Genomic DNA, 19,084 nt, shown 5'->3' on the forward strand with positions numbered 1-19,084 from the left:
GCATTTTGTTTGTTAGCTATGCAGATTTTATGACCATATTTGCTGAGTGACTACAAGAGATGTTTTAAAAAATTCATATTACAGGATAAGGTAAGATGATCTAGTAAAGGCAAAAAGGTGAATACAAATGATTACATGAAATGGTGACCAGTTATAGGATGGAAGACGTGCAAAAAAAAAAAAAAATCATGAACTGCATTAATTTAATTACCTATTTAAAAATAAAAAAAAAGTCAAAAATATTTGAACTAATTCTTATTGCCAAAGCTCTAATGAAAAGAAGCAAACATTGCGTAATAATGTTCAATCACTAATTTTATTCTTCAACATTAGGTATGAATCCAACACTATAAAATTAATTGGGTCATCATCAGGAATAAAAAGTTACATCTTCAAAACCAAACACCGTTTATAAATAAAACAACACAGTGTTACATTGACATTTGTGCATAAAAATGCTGTACTTTGGAATTGAGTTGAGGTCTGAATAATAATAATATTCACAGAACAGATTAGACATTAAATACTTGTTTATAGGCCACATCGAAGAATTGTGCAGAGGATAACGACGGGTGAGGGTTTAATACAACTTAAACGCATTTTAACATGCAAAGAGGTTGAATCATCTGCATAAACAGAACGATAACAACTTCCTAACATCTTATGAACAGAAACGTCAACTTCCTGAGATGGGTAAACATTAAGAAGCAGGAGTCATGTGTGCACGACCAAAACGTTCAAGTGTGATGGGGAATTTAAAATATCACTTCTAAAGTATTAATAGTAATACTTAACAGTGTAAGTCTTTTCCCTGACCGGGTAAATGTAGCTAAACAACCAGCTATGTACCCTTGATGTACACTTTATACAGTTGCTGTTTAATTATTTATATTCAAATAACGTTTCATGCACGTTGTACATTTCCCAACTAAAAACTATCAATGGAAAAAGAAAACAAAATCAACTGTAGCGATTTCCCATTGTCTTTGAAATGATGCTGGAATGCTGAAGTCACTTTTCTGGGTCCACGGTCATGATGAGCGTGACCTCCGGCACCTGAAGTTGCCCTTTGACCTTGTCGTGAAACTTCTCTCTGTAGCGATTGAACTCCATGATGCTCTCCGGCTCCTCGTCCAACCAGAACTTATCGAACTCGTACGCCAGGTAACCTACCAACAGAGACAGAGGAAACACGTGACCATAACGGAGAGGATTTTCTGAAGCGAAAAACAGGTCCAACAAAGAAAAAAAAACATAAATAAATACTTTTTTTATTTTTAGTTTTACATAAAAGAAACGTAATCCTTGAATACAACATTTACTGTAATATAAGGCAAAAATGTTATACTTTATAAAACTTTTTCTTACGCACTTTTGCAAAAAAAACTATTTTTTATTACTAATTAAAAAAAAAAGTTATACGTAATGTTAAAGTATAAATTGTTAAGTATTTGATTTTTTAGTTAAGTTCCTTTGCATTTCTGCTGAATTAAAAAAACAATTAACAGTATTTTTATTTTTATTTTTTTTAAGTAACGAGAGCGAGAAAATGTTGTAATGCAAAAAAATTATAATTTCAAATTGTTTATTTTGGAATGAAATATTATAAGACCATGATTTTGACAAATTTTGTCAGATACACTCTTCTATCATGTTTAAACTTTTGTTTTAAACTTTTTTATATAAATTTAAAGTACAGTATAAATATAAATCTATCTTTCTATAACATGTGTGTGTGTGTGTGTTTACTCACAGTAGAGCTGATGGAAGTCCTGCATTTGTGGTTTTCCAGAGACTGTGTTATAGAAATGAAGCTTCAGAGCGTCACTCTTCATCAAGCTGTACGCCATCTCAGTCAGATTGATGCCCACTATGGCATACGAGTACCTGCAATGACAAAGAAATTACAATAACTATCAATTTCACTAACTTTGTGAGTGATGATGCTGAGTAACACTGAGTGTGTGGCGTATGGCGTAGAGGACTTACCCTAGTGTGGGGTGATTAGCGTGTGACAGGACCTGCCGGGCTGCGTCGGTGTATTTCTCACTGAAAAAACTGAGGAAACAAAGAAAAACATGAATGATCAAGGAAGCAACCACTTCCTGTAACTCATCATGATCAGAAAGGTTCCACATACAGAAGGTTTGTGAGTCCCAGCATCCCCATCCCTCTGAAGTCAGTCTTCGGGTCGTCGCCCTGAAAACCGATGTTTCCCCACTGCTTCGTGATCCTCGATTCCAACTTCTCTGACGGCATCAACAGGTCCCATAACTGGATGAGTGTAAGCAAACACACAGAGCGTCAGAACTGAAGCTCATATCATAGTCAGAAATGATGTCAGACTGTAAATCAATCACCTTCAGAAGCATGTTCTCATGTTCCTCGTTTTCAGAGTCGAACACCTCTTTTCTTAGTTCCTCAACCGCCTCAAACAGATTGTTATATCCGTTGATCTGCAACAAGCATTGACGAAGATTCCCCTTAAACCTGTAAGAGAAAAACAATTTTTTGCATGTAAAACTGATGTTAGACCTTGATAATATCCACAACATACACATATCTTGAGTACATTCTGTTTACAGCTGGTATTAAGATGCGTTTCAAGTGAAAAATGTATTAAAAATGTATAATTTTTTAAAAATATTTATTAAAAATGCTTTGATATTTATTTTAACTTATTTTTATATTCATTTTGTTTTAATTAGGGAAAACTGATTATTTTTAACTAGATTTTTACATGAATACATTGCAAAATATGTTGTTGATCTTGTAGTTTAAAGTTATTTTTATTTCAAATTAAAGGATGATTATTTTATGTTTTTGTAATGTGTAATTTGTATTTTGTAAAAAGGAAAAAAAGTTTCTTAACAATAAATATACTGTTAAAAACTAAATCTTACATAAACATTTAGCAACAAACTTGGCAACAGAGGCTATTTGGTCAAAATGATGGTTCGTATAATCAGAAAAATTACAGTTTATGCCCTTTCAGTGCAAATATATAAATTTGGTGTGATAAAAAAACAACAACAACAACAGATAATCGCATATTGTGAACAAAATAAATTCTCCCAACTGAATGAAGTTAACACAATCTTAATAGAGCCTCACGTAGGATCTTTCTGCTCCTTGATTCTCTTTTCCCGGATTATTTGAGCCAGATGGTCCTCCAAATCATTCTCCTTCAAAGACAAAGCTGCTCGCAATACCTGATCAAACACAAACGTTTAGAGTGCACTATAAAGTGAGTTAATCAGATCAATCTTGGCTAAAGATTGTGGTCCACATCAATGTTTAGCTAATACTCAGATAATAAAGTGCTGAAGCGACCATCTTGTCTTTACACATACCTTGCTTTTGGAGGACTTCAGAGAATACTCTACAAAGAAAGGCAAAAACGACAGGTTTGCAAAAGTGATGCATTGCAATTAAAATACTGTGCTAAAAGAACAAATGTCAACCAATTATAATCACTACAAACAGGTCACTGCATGAACAGAACATACATTTTTGGTTAAACAATACCTTGAGAGGGATAGTCAAATGAAAACTCTGTCATTAATTACTCACCCTCATGTCGTTCCAGACCTGTAAGACTTTCGTTCATCTTCAGAAAACAAATTTAGATCTTTTTAATTAAATCTGAGAGATTTCTGTCCCTCCATTGACAGGCTACGCAACTACCACTTTGACGCTTCAAAAAGTTCATAAGGTGATAATAAAACTAATCTATATGAATTTAGCAGTTTAGTCCAAATTTTCTGAGGAGTGAAAGATTTATCCGATGAACAGATTTAATTTAGGCTTTTACTCACATATTGGTACCTCATTGGTTCTCGCACGCCAAGCGACCATGACGTGTGCGCTGATGAATGTTTATATGTGAATAAAAGCCTAAATTAAATCTGTTCATCATATAAATCTTTCATATAAACTGCTAAATTCATATGGATTACATTTGACGATTACATTACGATCTCTTTATGAACTTTCTGAAGCATTAAAGTGGTAGTTTGGAGGGACAGAAAGCTGTCAGATTTCATCAAAAAGATCTTCATTTGTGTTTGGAAGATGAACGAAAGTTTCACAGTCTTACAGGTTTGGAGCGACATGAGGATGAGTAATTAATGACAGCATATTCCATTTCGGCTGAACCATCCCTTTAACTATTCCTCCATACATTCATTTTAAGGCATAAATAAATAAGTCCTCGTCACCTATCTGTGATGTCCTCAGAGCTCCAGCTTTGCATCGGGCACAAATGCGCTGTAACTCGCATCTTCCAGTGAGAATCCGGAGGAACCATTTCAGCCAGAAGCGCAGACAGGAGGAATAGAAACACTGCCAGATATACCCCAACATCCTCTGAAACACAAACATCATCAGTTAGTTTCAGTCAAACTACTGCGCTTTCTCCCACATGCATTATTGGACACGCGACAGGAATGCAACGTACACAATATGGACACTTTTCATGCATGTTCTTAGAATGAACTGCACACAGCTCTTACTGTCTCTATGTCTACACATGAATAATGTACACTTCATGCAATGCAAATGAGCTGCTGATCCTTGTACTCAGTCAAGACAACAAGCATTCTGCTAGGAACAAGCATTATTAGTAATCTATTAATCAATAAGATCTGTGCATGACTGTTTACACTGCCCACCATCAAATCAGCCCTCAGAACTCACACAAAGCACACAAACTTTTCAACTACATGACTAATATAGCTTATACATAATCTAAAAAATTATGCTTTAAGAATATCAGCCGGACAACAACACAACAGGTTGTTCATGCACGAGATATATTGGCCATCAAAAACACAAATAAGCCGCGTGAATTCAACTAATGACGCAATTCACGACAATGCCTCCGTTTATATTGCTTCACGTTGAGTCGCTGCTTTTTCTAGCACTTAATACGATGTACTAAAGATGTTATAAAGTGCAGTAACTGTATGGATCACACTTACTAGCAGTCACTTCGCCCGGAAATGATTCGGATTCTTGCGCATGCGCAGAATCACCCAGAGGGCGCAAGTGAGCCTGTGAAGTCTCTTTTTATTCTCAATACATTTAATTTAATCTTTAATATATCATATACATAGATCATTTAGAGTGTGTTATTTATATAAAGACTACAATTATCTGTTTGAAAAGTGTTAGAGTAAGAATCACTGATCTAGACCTTATTCACAGCAGCGCCATCTTCGGTTTTCAACGGGAATGAAAGCGAGTCTGAGAGGGATTGACATGAATCTCTTCAGTGGGCTGTACTGTTATTTAATGTGTTTTTCTGCTGACAAAACAATGCAAAAAAAAAAAAATCTTTCCATGAAATTTCAGTAGACAAAAAACTCCAGACAACGTGAGCAGAGGAAAATTATAAATAGTAGGCCTATATGGCAAGCCGTTTTAGCTTAAAATGTTCCCAGCGCTACTCGTCGTAATTGCATTTTTACTAGTAAGAATTAGATAGCTCTCAAATTCAGTTGTTACTAGTAAGAATGCAATTGCAGAGCTCTGCAATAATGTGTTTTCTTTGACTAGTAAAAATGGAATAAGTGAGCCCTCTAATTGTAATGGTTGGTTACTAGTACGAATTGAATTGTAAAGCTCTGTAAAAATTAATGGAAGTCAATAGAGACATGATTAGCAAAAATGTATTTGTAGAGATCTCTAATAGGAAATGTTACTGCTAGTTGAATTTGAGATCTCTAACTGTAATTGTTACTAATAAGAATTTAATTGTAGAGCTCTCTAATTTAATTCTTACTAACAAAAATGCAATTAGAATAAGTAACGTTGGGAACATTTTAAGATAATTTGGTTTGCCATAATCTGAGCTTTTTACAGCAGATGCTGTTGAAAACATACTCCCACATCCTTTGAATATCCAAAGATATTTTAATTGAGACTGCACTTACAAAAAGCAATTTAAGCTAATGAAAAATATATAAAGCGAGAGTAGTAGTAAAATGTATCCACTTAATTTTACATTGCACTGTTACAAAAAAAAAGTAATCTGATTACATAACCCAAACACTGAAAACAAAAAAAAGTACAGAAAGCACTTTTTAGTTCTATTTAGTTCTATTTTTTTTTTAGAGTGAGAAGTCTTCTGTGAACAAAAATACAAGAACAGACCAAACAAACCAGTTTTTTACCAAAATAATTCATGAATTATAAACTAACTCAGGAAAAAGGCATACATGGAAACAAAGTAAATAGCTCACTAGTACAAATCAGACCAGTCACACACCCTGTGAAGTGCAGTGCATTTAGTGACAGACAAGAGTAACACCGTAACAATCAAAACTCGTGTTTCTCTGCATGTATTTTACTTCTAAATCCATCAGGAGGCACTAGCGAGCTGAAGCGTAATAATGGCAGGTCCAGAGAGCGGTGGCCATCTTTGGGGATCCTCGTGGGTGGAGGTGGAGGCGGGAATCTGGATGATCTGCCGTCATCATTTCCTGTGTTATTGTTGTCATCGCCATTAGCGACAGCATTCACGACACTGCTAATGCTAGTTTTCTGACAGCGAAGCAGGAACACCCCCCTAAAGTGTCGACGGTATAGATAAAGGATCACCAACAGTATCAGCAAGATGAGCAACACGAGCAGGCCACAGATGGCGTAAACACCCCGGAGGATTGTGGGAGATGATGTCTCGTTACAGTCTAGAAAATGAGTGGGGAGGAAAATTAAGTTATGCAAGGCAATCAGAGAACAGTTTTTGGGAAAATATTTAATTTAATATGAGAGCTGAGACTGATCACCCATAAACAGTGTGGACCTGTCCATAAACTTCTGAATATCAGTCTCTTACCAGGTTCATCAGACGCCGCGCAAACGCTCGCTCCCTCGTGGTAACCATGGAGACAGCGACAGGAGTACGAGCCGAACTGATTCACACACTCGGCGTGAGCGTCACACACCGCCATTTGTGTCTCACACTCATTGATGTCTGTTCAAACACACACACAGAGAAAATGACAGACTGATTACCTCTAGACTAGTTCTTAAATGCAGTCTTATGAGAGTGTGTGAGAGTGAGTGTGCGAGTGAGTGAATGTGCGTATGAGTGAGTGAGCGTGTAAGTGAGTGTGCGTGTGAGTGAGCGGGTGAGTGAGTGCGAGAGTACGTGCGAGTGAGTGTGTGAGTGCGAGTGAGTGTGTGAGTGCGGGTGAGTGTGTGTGAGTGCGGGTGAGTGAGTGCATGCGAGTGAGCGGGTGAGTGAGTGCGAGAGTACGTGCGAGTGAGTGTGCGTGAGTGCGTGTGAGTGCGAGTGAGTGAGCGTGTGAGTGAGTGCGAGAGTACGTGCGAGTGAGTGTGCGAGTGCGAGTGAGTGCGAGTGAGTGAGTGCGCGTGCGGGTGAGTGAGTGAGCGTGCGGGTGAGTGAGCGTGCGTGCGGGTGAGTGAGCGTGCGTGCGGGTGAGTGAGCGTGCGTGCGGGTGAATGTGCGGGTGAATGTGTGTGTGAGTGAGTGCGTGCGAGTGAGTGAGCGAGCGAGCGAGCAAGAGTGTGCGTGTGAGCGTGAGTGAGCGTGCGAGGAGTGCGTGTGAGTGAATGTGTGAGTGAGTGTGAGAGTGTGAGTGAGTGCGAGAGTGCGTGCGTGTGTGAGAGATGTTTCTTTGGCTAGTATGAGGTCCCAGCAAGGTTTCTGAAAGCACAGAGGAACCTGAAAGGTCATGTGACGAGTGTGCGATCACCTTCAGTAGAGACCGATGCAATGACGCCCTGAGTTCTGCTGGTTTGAGATTTGATGGTTCTGTCCTGTAGCTCCTGCAGATGAGACTGAAGATCCCCTACAGCGGCCCTCTGAAACCTCAGCCACACGATGAAGAAAACGCCAGAACTCAACCTACGAACAAACCCATGGACAGTCTTGTCAGCTGATCTAGAAGAGCCTCCCAGTGAACATGCTTCAGGAGGTGCTCACTTTTTCAGTCGTTTGAAGTCCAGGCTCTTCAGGGTGAGACGGCCACACGCTTCTCGTATCTGTAAACCCATTTTGAGGCCAAAAATTGCCCGATTGACAACAATATTCTAAATTTAAAAGGGAATCGCAATATTTAGGGAATTTACGTGACCCTGGATCACAAAACCAGTCACATGTCGCACGGGTATATTGTGGCAATAGCCAACAATACATTGTATGGGTCAAAATTATTGAATTTTCTTCTATGCCAAAAATCATTAGGATATTAAGTAAAGATCATGTTCCATGAAGATATTTTGTTAATTTTCTACAAAAAATATATTACAAATATTTTTGTGAGTGGATGCAGCAAAATCGCGAACATAAATCGACAACTTTAAGGCGATTTTATCAATAGATTTTTTCCACCCTCAGATTCCAGATTTTCAAATAGTTGCATCTCGGGCCAAACATTGTCCTATCCTAACAAACCATACATCAATAGAAAGCTTATTTATTCAGCTCAATTATAAATCTCAATTTCAAAAAAAGTGACCCTTGTGACTGGTTTTGTGGTCCAGGGTCACATAAGGAATCATAACACTGAGCATCACCATGTTCTCGAGAGCAGAACTGAGGGAAGAGGATTCTTCATGATGTTCAGGCTCCAGACGGACCTCGACACCCGCCTCCAACAACAGCTCTGATTGGACAGATGATGTTACAGCAATATATATAACTTTATTTAGATTTTAATGATGAACTGTAAGTGGCAGCTTTATGTAACCTAAAGTTGAGGTTAATGTGGTACTCAGTCTCACCGCCAGGTAAATGACTGTAGTGTGTGACATTTCCTGAGGTCTGCTGGTAGTGAGCTTTCTCTGTGGATGGAGGGAAACAACGGTTAATGCTAGAAAACACAAGGTAAAGATAAAATGTCTGGGTCATATTTAAAACTATTAATTATTATAACTAACTTTTTTAAAACAAAATCATTATTGTTGTTAATATTACCTTTTGGGTGATGATGATGATGATAACAATAAAAATATATATAATTAATTAATAATTATTATTTTAATTATTATTAACTTTTTAAACATGTTCTAGTAAAATCATTAATATTGTTAATATTCCCTCTTTGATGATGGTAATAATAATAATAATAATTATTATTATTATTCCCTTTAAACTAATTAATATTACCCCTTGGGTGGTGGTGGTGATGATGATGATAATAATAATAAATATTATTATTATTATTATTTATTATTATTAACTTTTTAAACATTAAAAAAATCATTAATATTGTTAATATTACCCCTTAAATAATAATAATAATAATAATAATAATAAATAACTTTTTAAACAAAAATAATATTACCTCTTGGATGATGATTATTACTTTTATTATAAATTTAAACATTTTTAAATGAATTAAATCATTAAAAAATACCCCTTAGTTGACGATATTTTTTTTATTAATAATAACAACAATAATTATAAACTTTTTATATATTAATAACCTCATTAATGATGATGATGGTAATAATAATAATAATAATTATTATTCCCTTTAAACTAATTAATATTACCCCTTGGGTGGTGGTGGTGGTGATGATGATGATGATGATGATAATAATAAATAATAAATAATAAATAATAAATAAATAATAAATAATAAATAATAATAATAATCATAATAATCATAATCATAAATAATAATTATTATTATTAACTTTTTAAACATTAATAAAATCATTAATATTGTTAATATTACCCCTTTGATGATGATGATAAAAAATAAATGAATAAATAAAATAATAATAATAATAAACTTTTTAAACAAAAAATAATATTACCTCTTGGATGATGATTATTACTTTTATTATAAATGTAAACATTTTTAAACGAATTAAATCATTAAAAAATACCCCTTAGATGCCGATATTTTTATCATTAATAATAACAACAATAATTATTAACTTTTTATATATTAATAACCTCATTAATGTTAATATTACCCCTTGGATGATGATGATAATAATAATAATAATAATAACAACAACAACAACAACAATGTTCCACCAAATCCTGAATTAGATAAAATATGTATTATTATTACTATTATGCAATATTAACAATAATAATTGTTTTATAAGCATTAATAAAATAATAGTTAATATTACTCCTTGCATAATAATAATAATTTAGGCTATTTTTAATTTCTTTAAGTAACTAGAAAAGGTTGGTGTGCTTGATTGTCATGAAAATAATTACAATAGGAAAAATCCCCAGCGATGGTCATAAAAGAGTCTCTCTTTATGCCAAACGTAAATGCTTTTTAAATGTAAAGACTGTAACTGCACCTTTAGGTCTGCGGTGTAATTTGGGTTGTGCGTCCAGTGTGACGCTGCTCTCAGTCCCTGCCATCTCCAAAGAAACGTCTTCCCCATCATCCCGCTGTCCCACTCTCACCCACCTCACTTCCCCAACATCAGACGCCATTTTGGCTCTGTCCGGCTCGGTCTCATCAGAAGCGCGTGCTTGTGCGTCCACATTCCTGCGCATGGCAGACGGAGAGCGAGCGGAGGGTTTAACAGCTTCGGTCCAGATGTGTGGCTTGCGAGTGTGTGTGCCGAGTGTGTCTGTGAGGTGTGTGTGAACAGCCTGGTATCTGGAGCGGATTCGAGACGGTCCACTTCCCGGTTGGTTTTGCTGGGTCTCAGGGCCCCACCGACCAGCTCCTTCTTGTGACGTCGCATAGAAATTAGTATCATAGTATGCATCATCATTGGATGAAACCTCACCGTCGTAACCAGACGCTAGAACGCGAGGAGCTGAATCCGTAGTTGAATCCCCGGGACTTTTTTCCCAGGATTTCCTTTTCCCATAATGCAGTTCTTTAGTTACTGAAGTGGTTCCGAATGTCCCTGACCCGGTCAGACCAGAAGAAGTGGTTTGGTTGTTCAGACCTGGAGGAGCACCAGTAACTGCATCCGTTTCTCCACCTAATGCTGCTCTTCTGTCTATAGAAATGTCAGTAAAGAGTGCAGCTGGTGTCAACATCTACACATCAGTCTACTAAAAGATACATAAACAAAACCTCACCTTCATACATGTATTTTTTTTTCATTGAAGAGGAAAAACAGACACAAAAAATCTATATAAATTATCTAAATATTTTCATTGAACATTAAAGGCAATACATATATATGCATGTAAAAATTATATGTATGTGTTTTTAGATATTTTATGGAATATATATACACATGTGTGTGTGTGTATATATATATATAAATAAAGAAATTAAATATATTTTTTAAATAATATTAATTATTATTATTATTATTATAATGAGCAAGCATTTTAGCATATTTAGCCCCTACTAAATATTAAAATATTTTAATTGAAGAGGAAAAAAATATATATTAACATATATTTTATAAACAATTTTTTTAAAAATAAAATATACAAAATGTTATACAATAATAATAATAATAATAATAATCTTAAAAATAAGAATAAGATAAAGAGAGCAGAGATTTTAGCACATTTAGCCCCCAAAATATCTAAATATTTTAAATGGAGGAAATATTACAGTGGAATAGATAGATGGATAGATGGATGGATAGAGACTGTAAATGTATAGTATATGATACAGAAGATATACATATAGCCTATTATATTCTTACAAACGATTTGACAGCGCTAAATTCTAGAGTGTGTGTGTGTAATATAAATAATAATAATAATACGTTTTATAGAAAAAAAATCACTCACCATCATTCTTGAGATCAGGAATATCCAGTGGTCCAAAAGCTTTATAGTGTCCGTAGAAGCCCCTGTAGGGTTCGGCGGGGTCCCCGTCGATGAGCAGCACCACCTGGACAGTGTTGGACACCGAGGTGTACCTGGCCTTCATCCAGCACCTCTCCAGGACCCTCTGCCCCCCCGCAGCCGATGGAGACTCATCCAGGTGGATCTGATCGCTCTTCAGATGACAGGAGTCCGGGGACGTAAAGTCCTCTAGGTACAGCTCCACACGCTTCCCAGGATGCACCTGGATGGTCCAGTTGCACCACACTGCGGGGTTTGAGCACAGGTAGTCGGGGGAGAAGAACTCACCGCTGTCAGCGTGCAGGACCTGATGGCAGCTCCGCAGGGCATAGAAGGCGTATTGCTCTCGCCCTCCACCTAGAGAGAGAGAGAGAGAGAGAGAGAGAGAGAGAGAGAGAGAGAGAGAGAGAGAGAGAGAGAGAGAGAGAGAGAGAGAGAGAGAGATATGAGCACACCTATCCCCCAAAATATCTAAATATTTTCATTAAAGAGTAATAACTACTGGCTATATAAAGGAATAATTAAAAAAAAAGATCAAATAAATAATGTTAATAAATACAGCTCTTTTACAAAATTAACATTTAATTGTATTATTTATTTTAGCTTTACCGTAACGTCACACACAATGGTCATTATTAAATAATTTTATATTTTAGGAAGGGGGTTCTTTGCATCAAAAAGTTGGAAATCCAGGAGGACACCATAAACATGCTAAAGGTTTAGTTCAACCAAAAAAAATTTAATTCTCACTTATCCTCATGTCATTTCAAACCTATAAGACTTTCGAGCATCTTTGGAATACAAATGACGATCTTTTTAATGAAATTGACGAGCAAGAACCAATGAGGTTCATTCTCGTGTTTGAGCTTCTGTTTATGTTTGCTGATCAATGTTTATTATGTGAATAAAAAGCCTAAATTCAAGCGGTTCATCAAGAGATCGTGTCTCATCAGAAAATTTGGACTAAACCGCTCAATTCATATGGATTAGTTTTACGATCTCTTTATGAACTTTCTGAAGCGTTAAAGTGGTAGATTTGCATAGACTGTCAAAGGAGGGAAAGAAATCTCTCATATTTCAACAAAAAGATCTTAATTTGTGTTCCGAGGATGAACGAAAAGTCTTACGGGTTTGTAACGACATGAGGGTGAGTACATTTTTGGTTAAACTATCCTTTAAGTCTACAGCAATTGGAGCTCCATTTTTTCATTTGTGTAAAAAGTTTTCATACTTATCATGTAAATGTGACTGACAGCTGTTTACCTGCGGATGCTTGGCCGTCATTTCTGTTGATCTGCCAAAAACAGAGAGTATGAGAGAGATGTGAAGCGATCAGATGATTTATGATGACGAGTTACTCACCTCAGCACTGTTTATCAAACGCGTCAAATAGATTAATATCAGAAGATTATATCTAGTCATTTTAGATTTATGATCGTGAACTTTCTACGTTGTTTTCAGTTGCTTGTTTTAAAACATAAACGGAAGAAGCTGTCAGCATCACCTGTATTATATCTGCAGTTAATGAGATAAGTTTACCTGTCACGCATGACGTAATGACATGCGACGCTCTCTAGATCCGACAGAGGGCGCTGCTCGATCACGTAGATATATTCAGGTTGGCCGTGCCGAATTGAAAGTGCCTAGTACTGTACTATTGTACATACTGCCTAGTATAGACAGTATTCTGCCCACTTTTAAAAATATCACGTGAAATAGCCTCCTAAACATTTTGCTATGATAACGTAAGCATAATAAGAATCAAACTCTGAATCAACATGTAGCCTACCAATGCTACATTTTTCTAAATGTCATTGTTAAAGGTGGGGTATGTGATTCTCTTTTTTGTCCACTTTTTCAAAATCACTTGAAATCCTATTCCTAACCCACTTACAGCCACTGAGTTAGAAGCATTTTTTAAAGTCTACACTGTAACGGATTTCTGTAATTTGAACAGTATTTTACTGTAATATGTACAGTAAGATACTGTAAAATATGTATACAGTATGTTACTGTAAACAGCAAAGGATTATGGGAAAATATAGGGTCACTACTGTAATTCTTCACTACTGTAAATCAATTTACAGTAGTGAACTTGCCCGCGAAAAACTGACCAATGGCAAGAGGGATTTCTTTTCAAGTGTTTTTTTGAGGGGTGAAGTGGCAGTTAATGCACGGACAAAATATCATGTAACTCACCAAAAAGGTTAGTATATAATTTCTATTTTATGTAAAATAAACATTTTCAAATGTTTTTACTTATGTTAACAGCAAACTAACATGATGTATCGTTTTGTTTTCGTCTGAATGGTTTTAGTGTCTTTTTTTCCTGACTGTCGTCAGAATGTTTTTTTTTTGGTGCCTTTATTACTGTCTTTTTTCCTGACTGTCGGCCGGGTCGCTGTCACGGTGATAATATTAACTGGTGAGTAAGTTAAGTTCACCTATATTAGCCGAAATATTCTTTAGTTAAAACTATAAAAAATAATGGTTGTGTGTTCCTCTGCCTCTTTAACGCAAGTTAGCTCATCAGGCGGGCGGAGTCGACGGTAACGTTAACCGAGCTAACAGCGAACTCAACGTGAAATACTGAGGTAAAGTGAGATAGACGAAACCCTTGTTAAAGTGCGGGTTTTAAACAATATTTTCACGTAGGCCTATATGATTTATTTTCAGGTTTGTGATCTGGATAATGCCATCTGCAACGATGGAGTGTGTTGGAGCCTTTTCATTGTGATAACATCAACTGGTATGTAACGTTATGGTCACCTTCACCTAAATTAGCCGAAGTAAACTTATTAAACAGAGAAGCATAATAACTTTGGTATGTTCTGTCTCCTCTTTCACAACTTTTTGGCAGATGTACAGCGTAAATACTGAGTAAAACTTAGTTAAAGGGATAACGTAGTACACCTTAAACAGAAAATTATGTATGTCATCATTTACTCGCCCACAACGTGTTCTAAACTTGCATGAAGTTCTTTCGTCTGAACATTTATGTAAAATAAGATATTATTAAGATATAAAATAAGATATTTTGAATAATGTTGGTAAATAGTGGCTGGTCCGCATGGACTTCTATAATAGAAAAAATACTTTGGATGTCAATGGGGACCAGTAACTGTTTGGTTGCTCATGTTCTTTAAAATATCTTCTTTTGTATACAGCACATTAAATAATTTAATGGAAGTTATGAACAAGTTGAGGGTGAGTAAATGGTGACAGAATTTACAATTTTGAGTAAACTAACCCTTTATCCAACACCATTGTTAATTTCATCTTTTGTTTTATTTTCAAGTTTGTGGTCTGAATTATGTCGTCTGAAATGTCGGAGGTGTATTTTGGAGTCTTTTTTGTGATTGCCTTCGTAATGGTGATAACATCTACAGGTGAGTAAGATGACATCAACTAAATTAGCTGAAGTATGCATTAGTTAAGCAGGCAAACATGTTCTTTTCTGTTCTTTATTTTGAATTTGCAGCGGCCATTCCCTCCGGACTGTACATCACTGCTGACGCTCTCCACTAATACACAGAACGGGTTGACGTTGGAGGAGGAAGAGGAGAAGGAGGAGGAAAGGGTTAGCAATATACCATTATCAATATAGCAAAGTTTTGCTAACTAATATTTTTAATGTTGTTTAATTGATTAAAAACTATAAACACCATACAACATTATATCTTACCTCATCTTCACCCCACATGTTATTGTTGTTAGTAATAAGTTCTGTTATTGTATTTTAGTTTTTTTTTCTGTAAACTATAACACTAAAAGGCTGCTGTGACTTTGTCTGTTTCAGGAGAGTCTGTTCTCAAAGCAAAAACATGGATGCTGACAATGAAGGGCAGAATCATCATCCAGTTACAACTGCTAACAGACGACTCTTCAGCATTAGCTGTCTATTTTGTCGAATGCAGAATCAGGTAAACCAATATATATATATATATATATATATTTTTTTTTTTTACATTACATTACATTTACATGCATGCATTTGGAAGTCACTTTTATCCAAAGCAACTTACATTGTATTAAGTTTAATTTAAATTATCCATTCCCTGGAAATCTAAGCTACAGGAATATTGAAAAAGAATGAAGCTTTAATGATTTTAATGTAATGTATTATGGGGTAATACCATCCCTGTAGGTTAGGGGTGGAAATTGGCAAAAATTTGATGATTCGATAGTATTGCGATATTTGGGCCACAATTCAATATTATTGCGCTTCCTAACATTGCGATACAGCAAGTATTGCGATTCGATTCTGCGATATATTGCGATTCATGTCCCCCATATTATTCAAAGACATTACAAAAAATAAGACTGCTCAACTCACTACAAATGTCACATTAAATCTGTGAACATCTTCTACACATTTACTGGAGGCTAGTGCAAAAACTTTGTCCTTGAACATTCAGGACACAGGACCTTATTACAGAACGTAATTATATGAACGCGTCACCACCGCATTAGCACCAAAAACATGGAGATTTTATTTTAGAGAATAATTACACAACCTATTCGATATACTATAATTCTATAATTAAATAAACTAATCGAATATCCAAAAATTGTGACTCATCCCTGCATTTAATACCTTGTTTTTTTCCCAAAATCTTCACTTACGTCTCGATTTTCGAAGGGGATTATAAACGTTTCTTCCTTGGTTCGCTTTTATTTAGGCCTATTACATTCACATTCTTTACTGTGGTAAAGTAGAAAAACGTTGTAGGACAGATAGCCTACATTTTTACTTGCACGTCAGATTCATTTCAACACAGTTTTTGCTTGTTATTAGACATGTACGGCGCGTCAAGTTTATTTGATTTTTAGTTTCGCTCTCTTTGGCAGCGCAATTTCAAACATAGCTTAAATGTCTTGCCCTTGTGGAAGATTAAATTCACTTTTCATACCTTTTACAACAAGTAGAAAACATGAAGATATCAGAAAATAGATCGATGGTCTCTTTCCTCCTCGTGTCATCCCTCTCAAAGCACAGAGCGGTATGGCTTCATGTGGAATCACGTGTCTTTGTGTGGAAGTATTAAACGAAAGTTTTTTTTTTTTTATATAGATTTAACTTTTCTATTATGTAAGTTTCTAATATTTACTGATATGTATTTGAATGCTTTACAGGCTTTGTGTTGCTTCTTTGACGGAATTGCTCAAATAAAGACTTTTTTGCTCGAATAAACTACATTTTTTTATTTCAATTTTCATAATAACCCCCCAACCACTGCAGGTAGTTGGTCCATTACCACCGCAGTGGTAAAAAAAACTGCCACCGTCACAGCCTTATAACCTATATTGGAATACTTTGCGCTACTGTATCAATATAATTGCGTGCGCAAAATATCGCGACACTGAACAGAATCGATTTTTCCCCCACCACTACTGTAGGTGGATTCAGAATCAGATGTAGTGCTTTTATTAACGCCAAAGTACATGCAGCATCAAGTTTGAGGGTTAGGGAAAATTCTGCCAACACCGGTCTGAAAAAATTATATATTTTTTCCCTGCTTGTGTTTGCAGGTTCATTCTGAGAGTCAACCCTGATGGCACCAAACACCAAAGGCACAGATCAGATGGAAATCTGGAAAGGTCCAAAGAAAAGCATCAGCCTGAAACCCTCAGTGTTTCTCATCAGAGAGGTTGTCAACTTTGACTGGCAAAATTACTGAAATGTAACAACACAACACTGACTTTGACTGTATTTTATTGTTTTAAGGCCTGTTTTGCTTTTCAGTGTGTGTACGTTTTTGCCATGCTACAGATATAAATGGTCACCAGGAGATTAATTCTATGGACTTTGGAGATGTTGCCTTTTTTTTTCTTCAGCTAGTGGCTCCTAAAGGTCAAGATTTGTAATTTGTACTTCTAAAACAAAATGTTCAACGATTAAAAAGAATATTATAAGGACAAATGTTTGTGAGTTATTGTGATTTTTTGGGGGGTGGGGTAAACATAAATTAAAAAAAGAAAATTTAAATGAAAAAAACAAACAAAAAACAATACTAATACTGTAAATGAAAATACGGTAATAATACTGTAAATGCAAGTACAGTAAATGATACAGTATACTGTAAGTGAAAATACAGTAATAATACTGTAAATGCAATTACAGTAAATGGTACAGTATACTGTAAGTGAAAATACAGTAATAATACTGTAAAACATTTTACAGTAACTTACTGGCATCCAGCTGCCAGTAAGTTACTGTAAAATTTACAGCAACCTCTTTACAGTGTATGGTTAGAAGCACTGAAATGAAAATTAAGCAATTTAATCAACTGTGGAACGGGCAGGACTCGAAAAACTCCAGCCAATCATTTCCAAGACCACCTAGAATCATTGGTGTAAGTTCGTCAATCAAACGGTCGTACCATACCCTCCTCCCCCTCCATGTTCTTCGAATGGGTGGAGTCAGGGCCAGCGTTGGAGGAAAGAAGGTAGGACCATTTGAGTTGTGTATTTTCAAAATCTGCCGGCCTTTTTGCAAATCCCATACCCTACCTTTAAGTATTCATTACTTAAATTAGCTCATTGTTTTTTTTTGCATTAAATTATTACCTTGTTTAAATGAATACCTTTTTTGCTAACTGTGATTTTGTATATGTACATTTCTGAAATACATAACTTAGACAGTTACCTCTGATAATAGATCACTCTAAATTGTAATGTGGACTCGTGCACTTTCTGTAAAGCTGCTTTGAAATTATATGTAGATTTTGAAAAGCGCTATAAATGTGAATTGAATTAAATTGAAATATGACGATTATGTCATGGCAAAGTGCTTGAAGAGAGTACTCTGAAAGAGTACAGGGTATTATATGTTCCATACATGAAGATGTCACTGCTGCTTCATTTTTAACCTGAAGTGTAAGCTTGATATATAGCAAATAGAATGTTTGCATCAAATTTGTGTACTTCTTTGGGTTTAAATCCAAGGTAATATCTCAAATAACCTGCCTAATTTTTTAATGAATTGTGAGGATGTGCCACCAGGATCATGTGATCAAAAATTACTTCCGACTGCATCCGAAATAGTCTCATGAGTAGGTAGTACTTATTTTGAATAAGTAATTACTTCACAACCACTAAAGTAGTACGTTTTCTATAAGGTGTGTAGTATGAATGAATCTGGCCGTACTACCTTCACCATATTGTCATTATCATGTGACCTACCAGCGCTTCACTGCCATTCACAAATCCTCTCCCGTGGCCTCATGGGATAGTAAAGTGACCATCGTATGCACACTTCAGAATCTCACCGGAAGTAGTAGGTTATCCGGGTACTTTTTGCTTACTCTT

General features: G+C 35.8%; 2 protein-coding genes and 1 long non-coding RNA gene across 6 annotated transcripts; 1 reads left to right on the forward strand and 2 right to left on the reverse strand.

Moving 5' to 3' along the window:
* Positions 1–297: 297 nt before the first annotated feature.
* elmod2 (ELMO/CED-12 domain containing 2) lies at positions 298–5,036 on the reverse strand. 2 transcript variants are annotated; one of them, XM_082164793.1, is made up of 9 exons: positions 4,983–5,036; positions 4,221–4,368; positions 3,354–3,382; positions 3,115–3,212; positions 2,361–2,490; positions 2,141–2,274; positions 1,990–2,058; positions 1,754–1,887; positions 298–1,169 (listed from the first exon to the last, which is right to left on the reverse strand). In XM_082164793.1, the coding sequence occupies exons 2-9, from the start codon at positions 4,363–4,365 to the stop codon at positions 1,012–1,014; spliced, it is 897 nt and encodes a 298-aa protein (XP_082020919.1). In that variant the 5' UTR covers positions 4,366–4,368; positions 4,983–5,036; the 3' UTR covers positions 298–1,011. The 2 variants fall into 2 exon arrangements, with proteins under 2 accessions (XP_082020919.1, XP_082020918.1); XM_082164792.1 differs by lacking the exon at positions 4,983–5,036 and adding an exon at positions 4,460–4,936.
* Positions 5,037–5,173: 137 nt separating this feature from the next.
* LOC309495173 (uncharacterized protein) lies at positions 5,174–13,610 on the reverse strand. Of its 2 annotated transcripts, none has more exons than XM_082164791.1 (10): positions 13,136–13,610; positions 13,037–13,067; positions 11,717–12,130; positions 10,303–10,962; positions 8,755–8,814; positions 8,548–8,636; positions 7,955–8,013; positions 7,725–7,876; positions 6,842–6,979; positions 5,174–6,692 (listed from the first exon to the last, which is right to left on the reverse strand). In XM_082164791.1, the coding sequence occupies exons 1-10, from the start codon at positions 13,193–13,195 to the stop codon at positions 6,322–6,324; spliced, it is 2,034 nt and encodes a 677-aa protein (XP_082020917.1). In that variant the 5' UTR covers positions 13,196–13,610; the 3' UTR covers positions 5,174–6,321. The 2 variants fall into 2 exon arrangements, with proteins under 2 accessions (XP_082020917.1, XP_082020916.1); XM_082164790.1 differs by having other exon boundaries at positions 7,955–8,061.
* A 92-nt stretch (positions 13,611–13,702) lies between these two features.
* On the forward strand, positions 13,703–17,696 carry LOC309495766. Of its 2 annotated transcripts, none has more exons than XR_014204815.1 (7): positions 13,703–14,198; positions 14,295–14,367; positions 14,450–14,522; positions 15,072–15,162; positions 15,255–15,353; positions 15,573–15,696; positions 17,306–17,696. It is a non-coding gene; the product is annotated as an uncharacterized lncRNA (long non-coding RNA). The 2 variants fall into 2 exon arrangements; XR_014204816.1 differs by having other exon boundaries at positions 14,299–14,367.
* Positions 17,697–19,084: the final 1,388 nt, after the last annotated feature.

The sequence above is a fragment of the Leuciscus leuciscus genome (genome assembly GCF_965113295.1).
Source record: "Leuciscus leuciscus genome assembly, chromosome: 3".
NCBI lineage: Eukaryota > Metazoa > Chordata > Actinopteri > Cypriniformes > Leuciscidae > Leuciscus > Leuciscus leuciscus.